Here is an 18496-nt window from a genome sequence, read left to right as displayed (position 1 = left end):
TAGACCACAAAATTAGAAAAGTCACCTTTTGTTCAAGAAAAGGAGTAGAGGGAAGCAAAAGCTTATAGATACCCACCCCTGTCTCTTGTGTCCCTGGGAAACTTCACTTCCTGCCTTGTCCTGTGATTGTCTGATTGTTTCGACCTTGTGTCCAATCACCTGCACCTCCCATGTGTATCCCATGCCTGGTATCCCTTGTCGTGTCATTGTTCAATATTGCATGTAGTTGGTGACTCTCAGTCCTCAACCCTCGGTTGTTAAAGAGCACTTTTATTTCTGAAAACTCTGCGTCTGAGTCCTCCCTGCCTACCTTCACCAGCCGATGTGACAGACACGGCGACCTGGAACAGAACCTGAGCAGGCCGAGCCCTGGACTAAAGGCAGTTCTCTCGATACCCGGTTACAATGAAAATGCATGGGTTCTCTGAACCCGTTCCAGGGATCGCGTCTGGTCGCGTCTGATCGCTTCCCGATCAATAGGCGTCAAATTGCACTGGGAACGGGTCATGAAACTGGCTGCCCGCCTCCTGCGGCGACCGCGCAGGCCCACAGCAACCTCCTGGGCCCCCGATCCCAGCCTCCGGTGTCCTGCAGCGGGGACCCCGAGCCCGACGCCTGACCGCTGTCCCGGCATTCCCCAGGCGGACCATCGTCGCTGAGTCCCCGCCCTCCCGCCCATTGTATACTCCTCTCCCGGTTCCGCCCGGCCTTCAGGAGTGTTAGGACCGTCTGGAATTTGGATTCATGTCCTGTTTTATTTTGTAGTTTCATGTCTCTCGTGTCCCTGGGTAAACTTCACTTCCTGCCTTGTCCTGTTCCCCTTCCCCGGTGATTGTCTGCAGTGTCCATGATTGTTTTCACCTGTGTCCAATAACCTGCACCTCCCCAGTGTATTTAAGCCCTGTGTGTCTTGTGGCCTTGTTGGGTCATTGTCCGAATGTTGGAATTGCTGAACTTTGATGTGAAGCGGCGTGTGTGTGTCCACGGATATTTAATTGTCAAAGTACGACATGTAATACTGGTTTTTTTTGGTAGTCGGCGCTGTATGCGTCCATCTATATTATTTTTACTTCTGCTGCCAACTGTGCTGCGACTGACAAGTTCAGTTTGCAGTTGTCTTTCTGTGATTGGTAGGATTGAGGGCAGACGCCTGATCATTAGCAGCTGTGCTGGCGACTTCAGTCCATCAACTGGTGTGTTCCTGTATTCCAGTAAACTCGGGTACGGGTCTCTCCGCTGTCCGTGTGCTTTGTCCACGAGGGCTTTGGCGATCTGAAGTCTTTTCAGCCAAACCGTTACTCTGTGGGTACAGCGGGCAGTTTGTGCTTGCTCAAAGTCCGAAGCGTGAGCAAAACCTGTGAACATTTGTGAACTGTAAGAGTGTCCACTGTCACTGATTACTGTCCGGGGTATTCCAAATCAGGCGAACATCATTTTCAGCTTTCTGATGACTGTTGCGGATGTGAGGCTGCCGATTTTTTTCTATATCAAAGTACCTGCTGTAATAGTTTGCTCTTTGTTTATTTTCTCTCAGCCTAACGATTTATCCACCTGAACGCACAAAGAATCCCCATCCCCCAATCCCTATCCCAGGGATTAAAACTCCAGTTTTCATCATCTCAGGTTCAGATTTTAGCTCATTGATTAGCCATGGTAACGAACACCTCACTGTAATGTATTTGGCATGCCTCATTTAAACCGTGGCACCCTTCATCACAATGATTATGTCCCCCTTTTTCATTTCTTACTGTTAAATCCTATTTGTTAAGTATTTTTTACGACAAAAATATAGTCAGTACTGTGCCAGGTAAACAAATCTGCTGCTGTTTGCCATGGTTGTTCGGGGATAGGATGCAAGAGCATTGGTTCCTTTCTGTTGGAGCTGCTTCGCTCAAGGCAGATGCTGCAAGATCCTACTTGTGCATCTATCGGTTTGAACATTCCGGGCCAGAACAGTACATCTCTTGCTCGCTGTTTACACCTTTCCATCCTCAAGTGTCCAGTGTGTATGCGTGACAACATTTCAGCTCTGAGTGAGTGTGGCACAAGGATCTTTTCACCTTTGGGCAGGATTCCGTTTGGCTCTGATAGCTCGTCCCGATGGTTCTGGATATTCAGAGACGGCAAGCAGACACCTTCTGTTTGATTCAGGCCATCCTGCTTGGATAACTTGTCTCAACATTGACAGTTTCTCATCTTGTGCTGCGGCGGCTTTGATCTCCACCATTTTCCGATCACTCACTGGTGCACAGCTGATCACTGTGTGGATTTGTAAATCCATGCCGTCACTTACAGAGTTCTCAAGACACTCTATTAGCTTTCTGGACAGCGTGTCTGCGACCGGGATCTGCTTTCCAGGCTTGTGTGCATTTGTAATGTTGTACCTTTGTAGTTGCATTATCATGTGTTGTAAGCACGGCGGTTCAGCTGCCAAGGGTTTTCGCATGATTGACTCCAGCGGTTTGTGGTCTGACTCGACGATCACCTGCCGTCCGTACAGATATTGATGAAAATGTCTGCATCCAAAGAGCACTGCATAGAGCTCCTTTTCAATCTTAGCGTAATTTTCTTTGGTCTCATTTAATGTCCTGGATGCGTATGCGACTGGTTTCTCTCCCTGAAGCAAGACTGCTCCCAAGCCACGCTTTTGTCTTTGTTGAGCTTTATTTCTCTCTCCCTGGTTCTCTCCAGCATGGCGCGCAGGTTGGCATCGTGATTCCTGGTTGATTTTTATCGTCCAGTACCCAGATCTAGCATCTAGTACACTGAAGTACTGTGCCCGTGTGACATCGTCTAGAGTGGGAAACGGATAGTGGGGTCTCTGGGTAGCTTTGTTTAGAGGGCGGGGATCTAAGCACACCCTAAGCTTTTCCTGTCTTACACCATGTAGTATTTGTGTGTGTGTCTACTAACATTTAATTGTCACCTTAACCGGAAGTATCCAAGATACTATATACATACATACATATGAGGAGAATGACCCTGATGCATTCAGGTATAGGTTTAAAGTCCTGGCAGAAAAAACTAGATAAACCCCACTCTGTTTCGAGCCGTTTTTTGTTTGAAATATGCAAATTAGATTTTATCGTATGCTAACAGAAGGATAAATATACAAATGTACGCTGTCAGAGTATTAGAATACACAACGGAATGTGTATTCAATATGTTTTCTTAAACATCTGTAAAATACACTGCAGTATGTGGAAATGTTTAATGAATCCTGTTACTCAATCACCAAGTAGATGATTATTCCCTCCGTGTCGACCTTCTGCAGGACGACGTTTGTTCTCACAGGGGGAAAGTTTCTTTGTGCTCACCTGGTGTCTAAGTTCTAAGGCATGAACCTACATGTAGGATTTGGTTCTGTCAAAAGTTCGGAGGCAGTCCTTTAACTGATGTGATGAAAATAAACAATAAAACAGAAATAACAACACGTTTAGTCATTTTTATTCAAATCCAGACATCGAAATGGAGCAAAGAAATACAAGAACAAAAGTGCAATGAGCAAAAGGAATGACTGAGTCTGACACTGATCGGGGGGGGGGGCGTATCGATTGAATCATCTATGGCACGTTCATCTCTGATGGGAGGACAACACTACAGGGGGGGTTTGTGGGTTCGACCCTGCTCCCCAAGTAAAAGAGGGAACAGCGAGTACTGACACAGTGAAATGTCACAGCTTCATCTGAATGTAGACAACAACACAAGGCCATTGCACTGTAAGGGTTACACAAGCATTTCACATCACTGGGAGCTACTGAGGGAACCGGCCACTGACGTCACTTCCTGACACTGGTGGGTCGCGACCCACCAGTTGAGAACCACTGATTTAAAGGAGGAACCTAAGAGGACGTTGAAGTAGTCGTTTTGTCCAACAGATCACTGCGTTCCTCACGTCGGATCAAAATGCTTCTGATTCAAGGGGAGGGGACATTTTTAAGTATCATCAGCTTAATTATTGAAGCTAAATGTGTTTTTCATTTCCCCCAAATACCGTTGTCACCATTTAAGGTGGGAAAATTAAATAAAATATAACTAAAGATTCTGCCAACAGCAGCTAATTCCTTTAGAAATAGTGATCTGCAGTGAATTATTAAATGAGAGATCCCAAATTCACGTAGTAAACATCTCCGACGCATCAGCAACATCCCTCGAGAAGAACTACAGCTATGATTCAAATACACCTTTATTCATGGACATCACAAATAACTTTATTTACATTGTCGCTTATTCATCATATATTTGAAAGATATATTCCTTTTGAGTAGTAAAATACTTCAGTCGACGTTCAGTTAAGTGCTCTGTTACTGAGTCAGTTACATCATAAGAGATCAAGCCGGTCTCAGGTGGTGCAAAGCTGTGCAGCATTTCAATTAACGTTACGTAACGTATCAAACAGCCCCAATTGGTTTAATGCCACTAATAACTCCGATCCTTTGATCGTACATCGTTATTGATCGCAAAAGCTTTGTCCTCTAGAAATAACCGGAAGTCACCAACGCTTGAACCTCGCTTTGAAGTCGAGCTTCAGCTGAAAGCCTCAGAGTCATTTTCCCCTTCTTTCCTCAACCAGCTTGACGTGAGCGCACAAGGGAGCAGCGCACAAGGGAGCAGCGCACAAGGGAGCAGCGCACAGCAGCGCGTTATCAGCTTACAAGTAGTAATCTGCTGCTGAGTCACTAAGACGCTGATTCAACCCAGATAACGGCTCTATAGAACCGCCAACACAGCAGAGAACCAACCCGGCTCACGTATGGCACATCTGTAATCACAAAGCATATTGAAATGTGGGAGACGGCAAAGAAACTCCATGAAAGCAGTGACATTTGGTTGATATGCAGTTTGTTTTTTCTGCACAGAAATAATAGAAATGGAAGCTACAGAAGCTCGGCGCCTTTTGACCCACAAACTCACACCCGTCACAAGCGAGGCGCTCGTTGAGGATTCGTGCAACGGGCCCTTCGAGAGATAACGGCGTCACGCTCGAGAGGGAGATAAGAGAGTGTGTGTGTGTGTTTGAGAGGAAGAGATGGATAGTGATTTATGTGTGCTGCGTCTCCCAGCTGTACCGTCGGAGCAGAAACACAGTTGTTTAATCCTTTAACAAGACAAAAGGCAACTGTCATTTAGGGTCTGATAGAAACTTTGAATGACGTTCTCTGATCAAAAAATAATGAATTTCACCATCATCATCTTCTTAGTTGTGTTGACGTCTTGTTGAGGAACAGTTTGTGGTAAATGTGTGTGTTTAATATCACGTCGAGTTTCCTTCATAGATCTATAATCTCACTGCTGACGCTGGCGGAGTCGTCATGCCGGCTGACCTCCAGGTAGCTCCGTGACCCCGCCGGCCTCCCGGCCCTCCCCCGCGCCCTCTCTGAGTCCGGGGTGATGAATGGCCGCGTGTCGTCCACGCCGTCCTCCCCCAGGTTCCCCGTCGACGTCCTGGAGGGACGCAGCGACACGGGGCAGGACACTGACGAGGGGACGCTGCCCGCCTCGTTCCCGGCCCACCTGTGACCCTGGTGGGAGGGCGTAGGGGGAGCGGTCACCTGCCTGCTGGGGACACTGCTGATAATGCTGCCCCCCAGTGGCATGGAGGACTCTGTCGGGGCGTCGCTGCTCTCAGAGAGCATCTGGGGGTCACTGTTCCTGCGCAGCCATGGCCCCTGGTTGACCCCTGACCCCGGGGAGGGGGACTGCGAGTTCAGGGTCAGAGGATGGAACAAGCTTCCTCCTCCGAGCAGGTGCTCCCTGTTGAGGGCCTCGTCGATGCTGCGGGTCAGGTCGATGGGAGACGGGGGCCGCAGGTCGAAGTCATAGAGAGACAGAGAGGTGTCCCTGTCCCGGTCCAGACTGCCGCTCACGGAGCGCTGCGGGGGCCGACCCAGCGCCTGCAGCCGCAGCAGGGAGCCCGTGGAGCCGTCGGACACGCCGCGTTCTGCGGAGCGGCCCCGATGGTTACGCCCCCGGTTGCTGTCTTTGACACAGCGCGGCTGGGAGCCAGCCGGCTCTTGGTTCTGGTTCCGGATCAGACTCTTGCTGATGTCCGCTCCGGGACGCTCCTGGCCGGCCCAGTTGTTAGGCACCTCCCCTGGTCCCCCTCCCCCTCCCACAACTCCTCCTCCCACCCCGTTACTGTCAGACTTTCGACAGGGCTTCCCCCTCAAGCTCTGGACTATCTTGGACCAGCAGGTGTGTCTCTGGGTGGAGCCTGTGGACTGTCCAGGGGACGGAAGGTCTCCCGCTGCTCTGCCGTCTGGTCCGCCCTCCTCCCTCCCACGGCCACCGCGAGGCCTCCATAACAACCAGGAAGCCAGGAGCAGAAGGGAGAACCCCCAAGCCAGCTCCAGGAGCCGGGCCCAGAAGTGCACCAGCCACCACCCCCAGTTGAATCGCGTCCAGCTTCCCAGCATTCCATAGAGCCATAAGGTGGCGTGCACGTGCAGCCCGCAGCACAGCGACCCCAGGACGGCGCACACTGCCAGCACTCTGCCCAGAACCACCCCCACCCTCCGGCCCCCCGCCCAGGCTTTCCTCCCGGCCTCCTCGGGGACACCGGGGCGAGGGACGGCAGGGCGGCGTATGCGCGGAAACACGTAGCAGAGGAAGCCGAGGCAGAGCGCCAGGCCCCAGCACAGGGACAGGACCTGCAGGGTGACGGGCACCACTGGGGACAGGGCGGGCGAGAGCAGGTCCACCGCCAGCAGAAGCGTGCACTGCAGCACGGCCAACACGGCCACCAGAGGAGGGCGCTCCAGCGGGGGGGGCAACACGCTGACTCCTGCCACTCTCAGAGCGAGGAGAGCCAGGGCGGCCTGCGTCCACACCAGCAGGTGCAGAGGCAGGTTGTAGAGGGCCGTCACCGCGGGGCGAGGGAGCACCTCGCGGGTGCCGTAGGGGTCTATCAGGAAGAGGGCCGCCCTGAGGCCCCCGGCCAGGAACAGCAGAGCATTGGCGAGCGCCAGAGCCCCCCGGTGGGGACAGTCGGCCCCGGGGGACAGGGTGAGGCCGAGGGCCGCTCCGCCCAGCAGGAGGGCGAAGAGACTCGCTGAGCCGTAGACGTGCAGCTCCCAGGCAAAGGCCAGGGTCCGGCTCAGGTCCCCCCAGTACAGGAGCGTGCTGGTGGGGGGGGGAGGGTCGGCGGGAGAGGGCGTTGGAGTGGACGTAGAGGCGGGGGCTTGGTGAGGATGTCCAAGGAGGGTGGAGCGGTTACTCTGATGCGTGGGGCTTAACCCTGTTTGGGGGAATCCGGTGGCGAGGAAGGAAGAGTTTACTGCAAAAAGAGAAACACAGATTTTAGATTTTAAAAAACTAAATGTTTGAAGTATAATTATAGTTATAGTTCTAATAATAAAATTAGTATAATTACTAAAAATGATTTTCATTGAAAGGCAGAGCTTAAGGACGAAAAGAAAAAAAGTACTATTCAGAGCCACTAGAGGGTTGTAGCACATCGTCAGAGTCTTCAGCTCTGCACACACACACACACACTGTTGAATGTTTATAATGTTGAATATTCAAAGATTTCTAAGAAGTATTAGAAAAAGATTATTATTGGAAAAAAATAATTATGTCCTGAAGGTCATGTTATGACATGTCATATCATGCCATAAATTTGAAAGCTACACCACTAAATAATCCACATTACACTCAGAGACGTCATGCTGAGCAAATATCGTCAGAATAAATGAATAGCAACTATTTGGATTAATTAGATGAAGATTGTAGAATCAGAGACATCATCTAAATGACGTAACAGAAAACGGTCACAAAACAGCCCTAAAAACTCTGTTCCAATCTGCAGTGCACCTTGAGTGGCACCTCATGCAGCGCTGCAGGAATGAGCCCTAAAGCCAGAAAACGAGTCGGCATTTTTGTTTGTTCCCTCGTCTGGAAGTCGACGGGTTTTTGGTTTGTAACGAGGTCTGCGTTCAGCACAAGCTTAAGAGATGACAAAGTGTGGTTCTACGATGTAACGCATCTTCAAAAAGTCGAGTGCAGCTGTGATGAGTTCATGCTTCATACCGGTGCAGCTTGTTTACAGCTCAACTGCTGCAGATTAAGTCCTGAAGGTCATGTTATAACAGTCCGAACCCTAACCACAATCCTAACCCAAAATCTGATGCAAAAAGTCCCATTGGCCTTTTGTGGGGAGAACCAGTGCGATGCAAACTCAAGTCTCCAAAACACGTCGCCTCTCTTTCGCGAGCACCCGCACACACGCTTCAGTTTGCTCAAGGCACTGCGCCTCATCAGCTGGCACAACCTTGGAAACACCCAACAGCGTTATTCATCTCGCCGAGCATCGCAAACTGTTGACGATGAACAAACCAGTCAAACTAAAGTATTCATAATAATGCTATAATAAACTACTGCAGTTAAGGGTATCCTCCTTTAATTGTTTCTAATAAAACAATATTTTTAAGCACACGAGGCAGGAACGTGAAACCTGTCCTCACCAGGTAGGAGATTTTCATAAAGCTGACCCGACTAATGACTCACTCAAACATGTGTTTTCAGTTGCAGGCTCCCTCCTACAAAGCACACACAATATCAATGTCAGACTCACACAGGCGGCTGCTGGACGCACATCACAGACACACTCCTTTATTTATATAAAGATATGTTTTACTTCCTTCTCTACAACCCCCCCCCCCCCCCCTTTTTCCCCTCCTTCCTACAGGAGCAAGATTCAGACACATTCCAGATGTGCTGATCACGTTTCACAGCTGGATGCACTTACCCTTTTCCTTGAGCTTTCTCTTTTGCACACTCTGCTCACACGGCTTTAAATGTCCACAAGGGGCAACGAGCAAAAAAAGAAAAAAACATTCTTTTCCATCTCATACGACACACTTTCACGTGTTTATGACCCCGACGGATATTATCGCAATTCCATGCCAGACCTCATTTAAAAACAGTCAAAAATACCCCGTCGGGTTCAGTGGTGAAGGGTCAGGAGACCTTGTTGAACCCAATTTTGATCTGACCTTATAGGTGTAAGATTGGTCCTGAGGCGCCCCCTAGTCAAAAAGATACAGAAAGTAAAAACACAGACGTGCACATCGTCCGTCTGCGCCAGCAAATCCTCAGAAAATAAAAGTGGAATTTTGATGGCTGCAGGATATTAATAAGATGAATAAGTTGACCTGCCAAGGAACCTTTTTTTTTTTTTTTAAGTGCTCCTGGGAGGCTGAGTGTTATTCTGGTGGTCTCCGAGAGACGAGCTCACGCGTGTGTCATGCTTTTTCCTTTCTCCCCTCCCTTCATCTCTGGACATCTGGTTTTCATTAAACTCCCTGCTCTTCTACGCCAGCACCTTTTCTCAATCCCCCCTCCCGACTGTCTCCTTCCCAGACCCACACCTCCTTCTCGTAGGTTCTTCCCTCGCCTTGTCTACCCCACACAACAACTGGCCCACGGAAAAGTCCCTCTGCACCCCCCCCCCCCCCCCCCCCCGCCCCTCCTCTCCCCTCGCCTTTGAAGCAAGTGAAAAAAGTTCCAGCTGCACAAATAATTCCGTCTCAAATCATCAAACAGGCTTGAAAAACAGTCCAACGCGGAGAAAGAGACCTTCAGTCCTCACCTGGTCGTGGCGTCGGTGCCGTTGGTGCAGTCGGTGTCGCCGTGCTTCTCCCCGGTGGAGCGCGTTCGTTTGGTCGGGTACCGGGTGTAGACGTGGTTGCGGCTCGACGCGTCGTGGTGCCCGCCGGCCGGTCGGCGTTCACAGCGGGCCTGGCTGATGTGGCAGAAGCAGAGGTGGCAGTGGACGGAGCGCTCTCTGTCAGTTTACCTAAAGAGTGGCGGGAAAGCGGCGCATGTGACGCGGCGTCTAAAAGGATTTTGACCTCAACAGCACCTCGCGATCTCGGTATGTTGGATTGCTCACCTGTTGACGCTCCGGCCCGAGGTGGCGCCCTGGTCTCAGTCTGCGGCGTCGTGGAGGTTCTACCGGTGAACAGCGGCTTGGTCGGCGGCGGCACGTCGGCGTCGTGCTCTTTAGACGTCGCCGTCTGCGCCTGGGGTTGGTACCGAGCCATTTCGTCAAACGCGGTGGACGGGGGAGCCGCCGTCGGAACACTCCCTGATCCAAACTCGTGCAAATCGCCACCCTCCGATTCTTTGAGCGATGGGCTCGACGCGGTCGCTGGCTCATCGCCTGCGACGAACGGCAAAGTGGGCAGAGGAGGAGTTGAGCTCTTCACAGTAGCGTCTCCGTTTAAAGAGGCCCGGCTGATTGCTAATCTGGCGGTGTCAGTCCTGGGCCTGGAGGCAGTTGGGTGGGGTAAAACTGGCCCGATGCTGAGGTTCTGCATCGAGTGGACAGATACCAAAGGAGTGCCGGACTGTGTTCTCCTGCCCTGCTGCGCTGCATTAGTGGTCGTCTGTCCATCTCGAACGGTGGCTCTGATGGGCACGTCGCTGCGCCCTCTGGGCGGCAGGGAAGGCCAGAATCTAGCGGTCTGTTTGGTAGGTGGAGGTGACGATTTTACGGGCGGGTCCAGAAGAGAGAACGAGGAAGAGGAACCAATGATGGTCTGGGCATCTGTGGGATGGAGGAAGGAGAGGAGGAGGCCCAGGAAAAGGAGAGACATGGGAGCCATGATCTGGCTCTGAGTGGTGACCTCTGGCTTTCTGTCCGTGTGTCCGCGTGTCACACCATCCTTCAACTGTGACGCTGTGGACAGACCAAAACAGCTCATTTTAACATACATTAAACATAACGTTCAATACAAAATATCTCAACTTCAGGAACGAACACAATGCGGCAACAAGGGTCTTAAACCTGCATTCTCTCTACTGGCCACCAGACTTCTCAGGTTGCAAAAACAATTGAAATTGTATAGAAGTCTGAGAAAATCACTGTGCTTCTCATTTGATTGACCAAACATTATAAACGTGAGTTGGTAGATGTTCTGCAACATCACAGACCGCCAACCAATCGATGGCCGCATCCGTATATACGGCCTACGCTGTAAACATTACGATGCCACACGGTGGAAGAATGCATTTATTTAGTCTATTTATTTAGTAACAGCTATCTAAAACATTGTAAACCGGTGAGGATTTGCTAAGTCTAATGTGAGCAGCATTGCTTGGCTGATTCGGAGCTCGGGTCAACGAAACTCCCACAAGGCCGCAGCAGCAGGACACCGGCAGACATACAGCGTTAGGCATATGGTTTCAGAATACACACAGACAGACACACACAAAAGGCAAGACATTTCCCTGTGAGTTGCGCAAACCATGAAAATGATCAAGTCAAAAAGACATAAGAAGAGGAGTCACAGATGGTTTCATTCAGTGGCAGATGGACACATTCACTTTTTGTTCCTTCCCCTCACTAATGCCTGCCATTGGATGTTCTTTGGGATGAATAACAGTTTCGTTCTCTTCCACAGTTTCCGGGCATCGGGGCGCTTCTTCCCGCTCCTGCCGTTTCGTGGACGCCAGGAGCTGAGAGAGAGCGCAGTGACACGGAGAGGCCGCGGCCCTTTGAGGATTACGCAACCCCACGAGTCATCGGCAGCCAAACAGCTGCCGGTCCCCCCCCCCCCCCCCTCTCACTGCCCCGGCATGCACTTCTTATCAAATGATCAAACCCTTTTTCTTTCACTAAGGGAGATAACCTTGGGGGAGCGGCGAGGCTCACGCTGAAACCTCAGATGAAACATTAGACGGGAAGGCTCAGGAAATAGAAGCCTGCGCCTATGGGAGAATTCATTGTGCTGCCGATGACTCACCCAGGGTACATTCATTCATTCACAGCTGCACACCACGGTCGCCGGGCGCATTTTGCGCTCTTGTAAATCGTGAGTAATCGTCCTGAGTGTATGGAGTAGAAAAAAAAAGAAGAAAATGCAACCACGCAGAAGGTCCGTGAGGAAGACAAGACAACCTCTTCCTCTTGAGCTTGGTTTCCATTGGTCAGTGTTTTGTCGACCTGTTTACGAGCTGCTGGCGGTGATACAGCAGCTTGACCAGAGGTGAGACGTCTCAATGTCCACCCGCTCACAGAATGTCCTCAGTGTTTTGTTTTCCTTCTCGTCGCCACCACCTCCTCTGCATGACTGGAGGTGTTTCAACAAAACCCCATACGGGTGTTGAAAGAGGGCGCAGAAGATAGGGGGCGGGAAGGCGGGGGGGGGGGGGATAAGGGTGGATGTAAGAGTGCAGAGATAAAAGGGAAATGGTGAGGCGGGAGGAGGCCCGGTGATGGAGCTGACGGTGGAGGGACACGGTGAAGGGAAGGAGCACTAAATTCAGACCGAAAGAAGTCGGAGGGAACGGAGAGTCACGAGGAGACTGTGTTTTGGGATTAACAGGTCTGCTGCGGCCGGATGTGGCAGCAGGTCGAGGGGGGGCGGGGGGGAGCCACGCTTCACCTTTTCCTTTCCCGCTCAGGTGCCGGCAAACAACCCAACAGTTGAGAAATGGCTTTGGGTAAAAACACTGTTGCATCTTGATCCAACATAATCCACCACGTGCCCCGCTGTGTGTAGGCAGTAGAGATTAATGAGCCTAAAAACACGTTAGGACATGAGGTTTGGCAAGGGGGGGTGCAGCAACGCTGTCAGCTTTAATCCAATCTTCCATGAGTCTCAACCCCCCCCCCCCTCCCCCTCCCAAAAAAAGGAAGAGGTTTCTTCACTGTATTTAGACAATTCCACGTCAAGTTTCCATTGAAGTGAGTCCTGGACTGAGCTGCACGCCAGGAATAGCCGACCAGATCAGTGTGATCGGCCAAAAACATCGAACCCGGATGCTCTCCAGACACACGCGAACAACACGTCCCTCTGTGAGATGGGTCAGTCAGAGTATTCTTTATCGTATTCAGCCCCCACACACCCACCCACCCCGAGGGCGGAGGGACACCACACTTCATTTGCACTGAGGTTCGCATGTTGTGTGGATGCCGTCACTCTCTTCGAGCACAGTGCGTTCTTTATCCGGAGCAGGAAATGCCGAAAACAGCAGCCAGCGACCATCTGAAGAGGACTCTAAACTCCATGTCCACAGCCCGGACCTGCTGCTTACACCCTCACCAGAGTCACTCGATAGGTGCAGCACTCATGTCATGTCCAGTATGTAAAATAGAAAATAGAAATACTCGATAACATCAGGAATTCCCTGATTGACTAAACTAAACTACAATTGTAGGCAAATACCTTTAAGCAGCGGCTTGCAACCGTAGAGAGGTTTGGCTTCTTTTGTCTTTGTCGAAAATACATTTCTCAAATAAAGATATCGACACAATAGCATTCACTACCATCGGGTTCTGCAAATATTGAAGCGTGACCGACCAGTGAGGCCGAGCTTGATCTCAAAAGGTGGTTAGAGCCAAACGCTAAGATCGTCTTCCAAACGCAGCCGTGCAACCACGTTTACCATCTCAGCACCTAGCGATAGCATGCTAACATTCCCTCCTAAATGTGGCTGGAGGCAGATGGAAACGTCTCTAGCTCACACCGCAAATGTCTGCGCAGCATTAATGGCAAATTTGTCCAATAAAAAAGGTTGAGATATTTCACTGTGGACCAACGTGGCTGAAGGACCGAGCGGAACGAGCGTCCGACACCTGAGTCGACTCACGGTGTCAGATGTCAAGGTGCTCTCCAATGACCGGGAGGGACATCACGGCCAAAGTCACCCGTGACTCAGCGCTCGTTAATGGATGACAGGAGACAGGAGGGGGTGAGACACGATGCCAAAATGGAAGAGAAGCATCGTCCAGACGAGTAGAGGAACAAGGTTTGAAGATGGAGTTAAAGAGACTGGACTGTGGGGCCTCTGTTAAAGCTCCCCTTACAGACATGTAATTTGTTTGTAGGGGGGGGGGGGACTGTGAAGCAGTGTGAAGGTGAGACACAGGGGGAGAAAGAGAGTGAGGCTGTGTGTGGGATGGGGGGGTGGGGGGGGGGGGGGGGGGGGTGCGGTTAAGCTGGTATGCTGGAGTAGTGGGTGGAGGTCGCCAGTGTGACCGTTAAAAATTCCACACCTTGAAATAACATGCGGATTGAAAGCTGCTCCCACAAGATCCACTGGCTCCTTATAAATAATAGCTTCAGCAAATAAAAAATATTGTTGAGTTTTAAAGAAGTTGATCCATAAACAATGAAAATTAGGAACTCCCCAAAAAATGCATTATTGATTTTTTTTCCAAAACGCCTCCTCTGCCTAGCAGCCCATGGCTGTCGATTTAGCTCTCAACACAAACACACTTCTGTTAAAAGATGCCTCTCTCGTGGCGGCCCACCACCTCGGGGAAGGGGGGGGGGGGGGGTCAAAACTCCAACGCTCCCACACAGCCGGGGTCTTGCTGAAGGAAGGGAAGAGGCTCCAAGGATGCGTTTGATCCCCGTCTGAAGGCGGAAGTCAGGCTTAAAAAAATAACCAAAAAACGCTCCGTCGACTGATGTCCAGCCTTCGTGTGCGCCACGGGTCAAAGGTCAGCCGCAAAAGAGTGAGTGCACAACACCTCCCCAAACGCACAATCAGCAAACAACAGTGTGGACGTCAAACTCAGAAATTAGCACTCGCAAAACAAGACAAGAAAAAAAAAACCACATGCCCTGAGAGATAACGAGTCTTGTGAGTGATGGAAACCACGAAGAGAAGAGATTACGGGCGTAAACAGGCCGCCTGCTGCAGGGAGCCAACCGCAGCTCCACCTCATCACCGGGACTCTCACTCTGCTGCAGCTGGGCGCCGTAAAAAATAAATAAACGCAGCTGCGTCGAGCGGGCTGTTGTGTGGCTGACTGATTGCGTGTCAATAAAAGAAGTCACAGGCCCTATTGTTCTGTACTTCTAGTTGCATATTTACAACTGCGTCAATAATCTAACCATGTATACAGCTAAAGGGACGGGTCAAAGGGCGTTTGAGCTTCGTGTTGGCCTTGAGGTGAGCTCTGTTTTCCTGTCGTGGGAGGACTGTCTGCTGGGAGAAGTGTGTTATGTCTGCAGTTACCTGGGAGGTGTTGTTTAACCCTCCTGCCACTTTAAAGCGGTGTTGTTGTTGTGTTGATACAAGATAAGCCTTTAAACTAAGCCGTTTACTCAACACTGAGGCGGGATGGATCATCCTTCTTTTACACCCTCTCGCTCTCTTTCAAAGAAACACCTCCTGTGAACACAACTCAGAAAGCTCAAATATCTGTTGAGCTGCTCTTTATTCGCACGGCGCCCTTCCCTTTCCTTCTCTCAGGGTGTGTTGTTGTTGTTGTTGTTGTCGTTGTTGTTGCTGCTGCTGCTGCTGCTCTTCTGAATTTGAGCATTCTGCCTGCGCTCTGCGTCTCATCCAGACGCCGCATTTGGAGCGGCTCATGGCCGCGCACCGACGGTGAGAGAGGCGCGGCCCCGCGGCCTTAAGTGGCCGTCTCCCTCCGCCGGCCGCGTTCCAACACTGATGAGGAACAGGTGAATCCGGATTCTCCGGCATAGTAGTGCTGCGGCCCTGCCTGCGCATGTTGAGGCTGCTCGACTCTTCGTAAAACAGACACACACACACAACACGTTGCGCACCTGCCTGTGGCGGCCAAGGGGAGAAAATAGTCCCCGACTTGTTGCTGTCTCACCAAAGTTTTTTTTGCACCTTTCAGGTGCATTTAATGTTCGACGTGAAACAGGAGAAGAGATTGGAGCGAATCCAACGGTCTACTTTTTCAACGTAGACTGCGTCGAAGTACAGTAGCTATTCGATCCGTGCTCATTAAGCCGCCCGTACCCAAGTGGCCAACCGTAACCTAGCAACGACGTCGGTGAACGTTGGCCAGAATGTAGCGTAAACTTCGCTCGCGTCATTATACAGTTTGAAGTTGAGAGATTCGATGCGTTTCAAATGACGCACCGGGCCGATGTGACGCGGACGTCGGCTTCTGTTAATGCGTGCCACGATTCACGGCGCGGACGCAGCGACCTGCGCACGTTACCGCGTCGGATACCGGACGGAACGGAAAGCGCGTCCGCCTCTGTCCCCTCAGAGGCGGGTCGGGCGGTAACGACCCACGGGTATAACGTCACATCTAGCCGGTGGGACCCAGGTGCCGACCGGCGGCACAGGTAGAGAGGCGAACCACCTCCGACCGGATCGCTGCGCACGCGGTCCTCACCCATTCACACCGTAACGTTACCTGGCGGGGCTCTGTCCGTGCGGGCTCTGCTCCGACGGGGCTCCTCTGCGGCAGATGCGACGCTTAGGACATCGTCCCCCGCCCTCCCCACACACACACACTCACACACACTCCCTTGCGGGTCCACGCGGTGCGTTAGTCCCAGTTTGAGCGTTCAGCGGCCGCCGGGTGTGTTTAACCGTTAAAATCCGCTCCTCCTGTCGGCGCACGGAGAGATTCAGCAGCCTTGTACCGCGGCCAGGAGCTACTGAGCAGACGAACGCCCCCCTCCACACCCCCCTCCTCCCGCTCCATCTCCCTCCCTCCCAACCTACCCACGGCACGCGCATTACGCAACACCGGACCGGCACGCAGAGAGGCCTATACCCTTTTTTTGTTCATTTTTGGTGTGTGCCCTGTGGAAATATGACGCCACTGGCACTGACGTCATCGGGCAGAATGCAGTGACACTATCCAGTGTCTGTCCCCCCCCCCCTTCAATTCTCACATGATTTAGCTGCAAACATTAGCCTGCAATGTTTTTAAAGTGACGTGAAATAAGCTTTTATTTTATTTTACAGTGTGGTGCAGCTGCAGCTGGGACAATGAGCACAGGGGGGGCAAGATGACACTGTTCTCACGTGCAGCACCTTGGCTCGGTGCCTCCCCTCCTCTACAACTGCCCTCTATCCGTCTCCTGCACAAACACAACCCTCGTTTGGACACACGTGTTGGGACTGCAGCCCTTAGCGCACCCGGAAGTGAGCGGGACTTTAACCTGCTCCATGCGGAACCCTCAGCAGCAGCAGCAGCTCTGTGTCATTGTTTCCTTCTCTTGTCACTCACACTAGATTGTGTGCGGAGGACACTCCTAAAATAACCCGTGCAGCTCAGGGGATTGTCCTAATGCCATTACGCTGCCTCTGAGCACGCAGGACGGACACTGAAAGGCTGGAACGGGAGGAGCGGGGCGGGGGGGCACACCACAGCGATAATCCCGTTATTGCACATATGGAGTAGAATTCTGCAGGGAATATCAAACCCTACATATTTTTTAAAAAGCCAGTTAACTAAGAGTTTTGGGAAGAGTAGCACCAAATGCACCTCCCATCTGCTGTGACTGCCTTTATCACGTTATCATATTAATGGATTATCATCCAGTTATGTGATGCTAATGAGATTACTGTAATCTGTTGTACCAGATCTGGTTCATTAATTATATATTTTCAAAACACAGAGGCTGGTGAGTCTTTCCTCTTGCAGGTGTTTTACTCATCGTTTAAGTTGGAACTTTAAACTACGAAACATTCTCCTTCTGGTACGAATGTCTCCGTCCAACCTGAACAATGTTAAGCTATTATTAACAATTCCACACAAAAGCAGATGAAATCCTGCAGGTTCACCAGAGACTCGACCCCAGATAAAGCGGTCCCTCCTCCGGGCCAGGACCCAACAGGAGGGAAGAACCAGAACCCGGACCAAGCAGCACGGAAAGGATTTTCCAAAGGGGCCGTGGTGCTTGCAAACACCCCCACTTTGGGAGTGCTCATGGGTTCAGGGGTCAGATCCCTTTGCGTCACATTCCGGGTTTTTTCCCCGATATTTATGCTGCGTCATCTGGCTAACGAGGCCTTTTCCTCTGATCGTCTGACGAGGACACAGATGTGGTCCCATGTTGCCAAGACGGTTATATCTAAATGAATGAAGTTCTAAATGGTTCTTATGGCCCAAACTCAGACACAGAGAGACAGAGAGAGACAGACGGGGCTTTCTGGGTGTCGGCCTCTTCAGACTCAGCGTTTGTTTTTTGTCCAATTTCCGACACTTGACACTAACTTTTCCCTCTCTGTTTTCCCATTTGGAATCAAATAGTTTAAATCACTTGGAGTAGATGAACCCATGTGACGGCTCCGCGTTGCCTTTTACCGGCGGCTCTTGCGTCACATTGGGGCATTTCTAGCCTGCTTCTAAATAAAGTGAGAGCGGCGCAGTATTTAAAGCTCACTAAACGAACACACCTTTAAAATGGAGCTCTGACGCCGACGTCAACCAAAGCTCCGTCCCTCGCCCCCCCGAGGACACTGCTTATAGACCATCTTTGTCCAGGAATGCGGGGGAAGACATTCCACTTGGTCACTTCAACTGATCCCAGCAGTTGGGGGGTGGGGGGTCTGAAATTCAACCCGGCATCAGAGGGACCTTTTCCTTCCTGCCGTTGTGTCGGCCTCCGTTTCCTCCTCGATGGGGGCGTCCGTCACTGAGGACGGTCGCCCCCGTTGCATGAAACAGCTCTCTGTATGTGCCCATCCCCCCCCCCCCCCCCCCCACCTCACCCGACAGTCGTCTAGACACCAATCAAATAATCTCCCCAGCTCCGGGCCC

The 18496-nt window shown here is 51.3% G+C and overlaps 1 protein-coding gene across 2 annotated transcripts; it reads right to left on the bottom strand.

Moving 5' to 3' along the window:
• Positions 1-3431: 3431 nt before the first annotated feature.
• LOC119221961 (proline-rich transmembrane protein 3) lies at positions 3432-16543 on the bottom strand. Of its 2 annotated transcripts, none has more exons than XM_037478225.2 (4): positions 16136-16543; positions 9893-10681; positions 9590-9796; positions 3432-7276 (listed from the first exon to the last, which is right to left on the bottom strand). In XM_037478225.2, exons 2-4 carry the CDS (start codon positions 10605-10607, stop codon positions 5271-5273), a joined length of 2928 nt encoding a protein of 975 aa, XP_037334122.2. In that variant the 5' UTR covers positions 10608-10681; positions 16136-16543; the 3' UTR covers positions 3432-5270. The 2 variants fall into 2 exon arrangements, with proteins under 2 accessions (XP_037334122.2, XP_037334121.2); XM_037478224.2 differs by lacking the exon at positions 16136-16543 and adding an exon at positions 11748-12072.
• Positions 16544-18496: the final 1953 nt, after the last annotated feature.

The sequence above is a fragment of the Pungitius pungitius genome, chromosome 1 (assembly GCF_949316345.1).
Source record: "Pungitius pungitius chromosome 1, fPunPun2.1, whole genome shotgun sequence".
Classification (NCBI taxonomy): Eukaryota; Metazoa; Chordata; class Actinopteri; order Perciformes; family Gasterosteidae; genus Pungitius; species Pungitius pungitius.
Note: the sequence above shows the minus strand (reverse complement) of the source record. Positions and strands in the feature narration are given on the sequence as shown.

Excerpts from the sequence above, each read along its gene's own strand:
- LOC119221961 (XM_037478224.2), bottom strand. Across the intron at positions 9,797-9,892 it reads TCGGGCCGGAGCGTCAACAG|GTAAACTGACAGAGAGCGCT; the intron begins GTGAGCAATCCA and ends GCCACTCTTTAG. Across the intron at positions 7,277-9,589 it reads GGCACCGACGCCACGACCAG|TAAACTCTTCCTTCCTCGCC; the intron begins GTGAGGACTGAA and ends CTCTTTTTGCAG.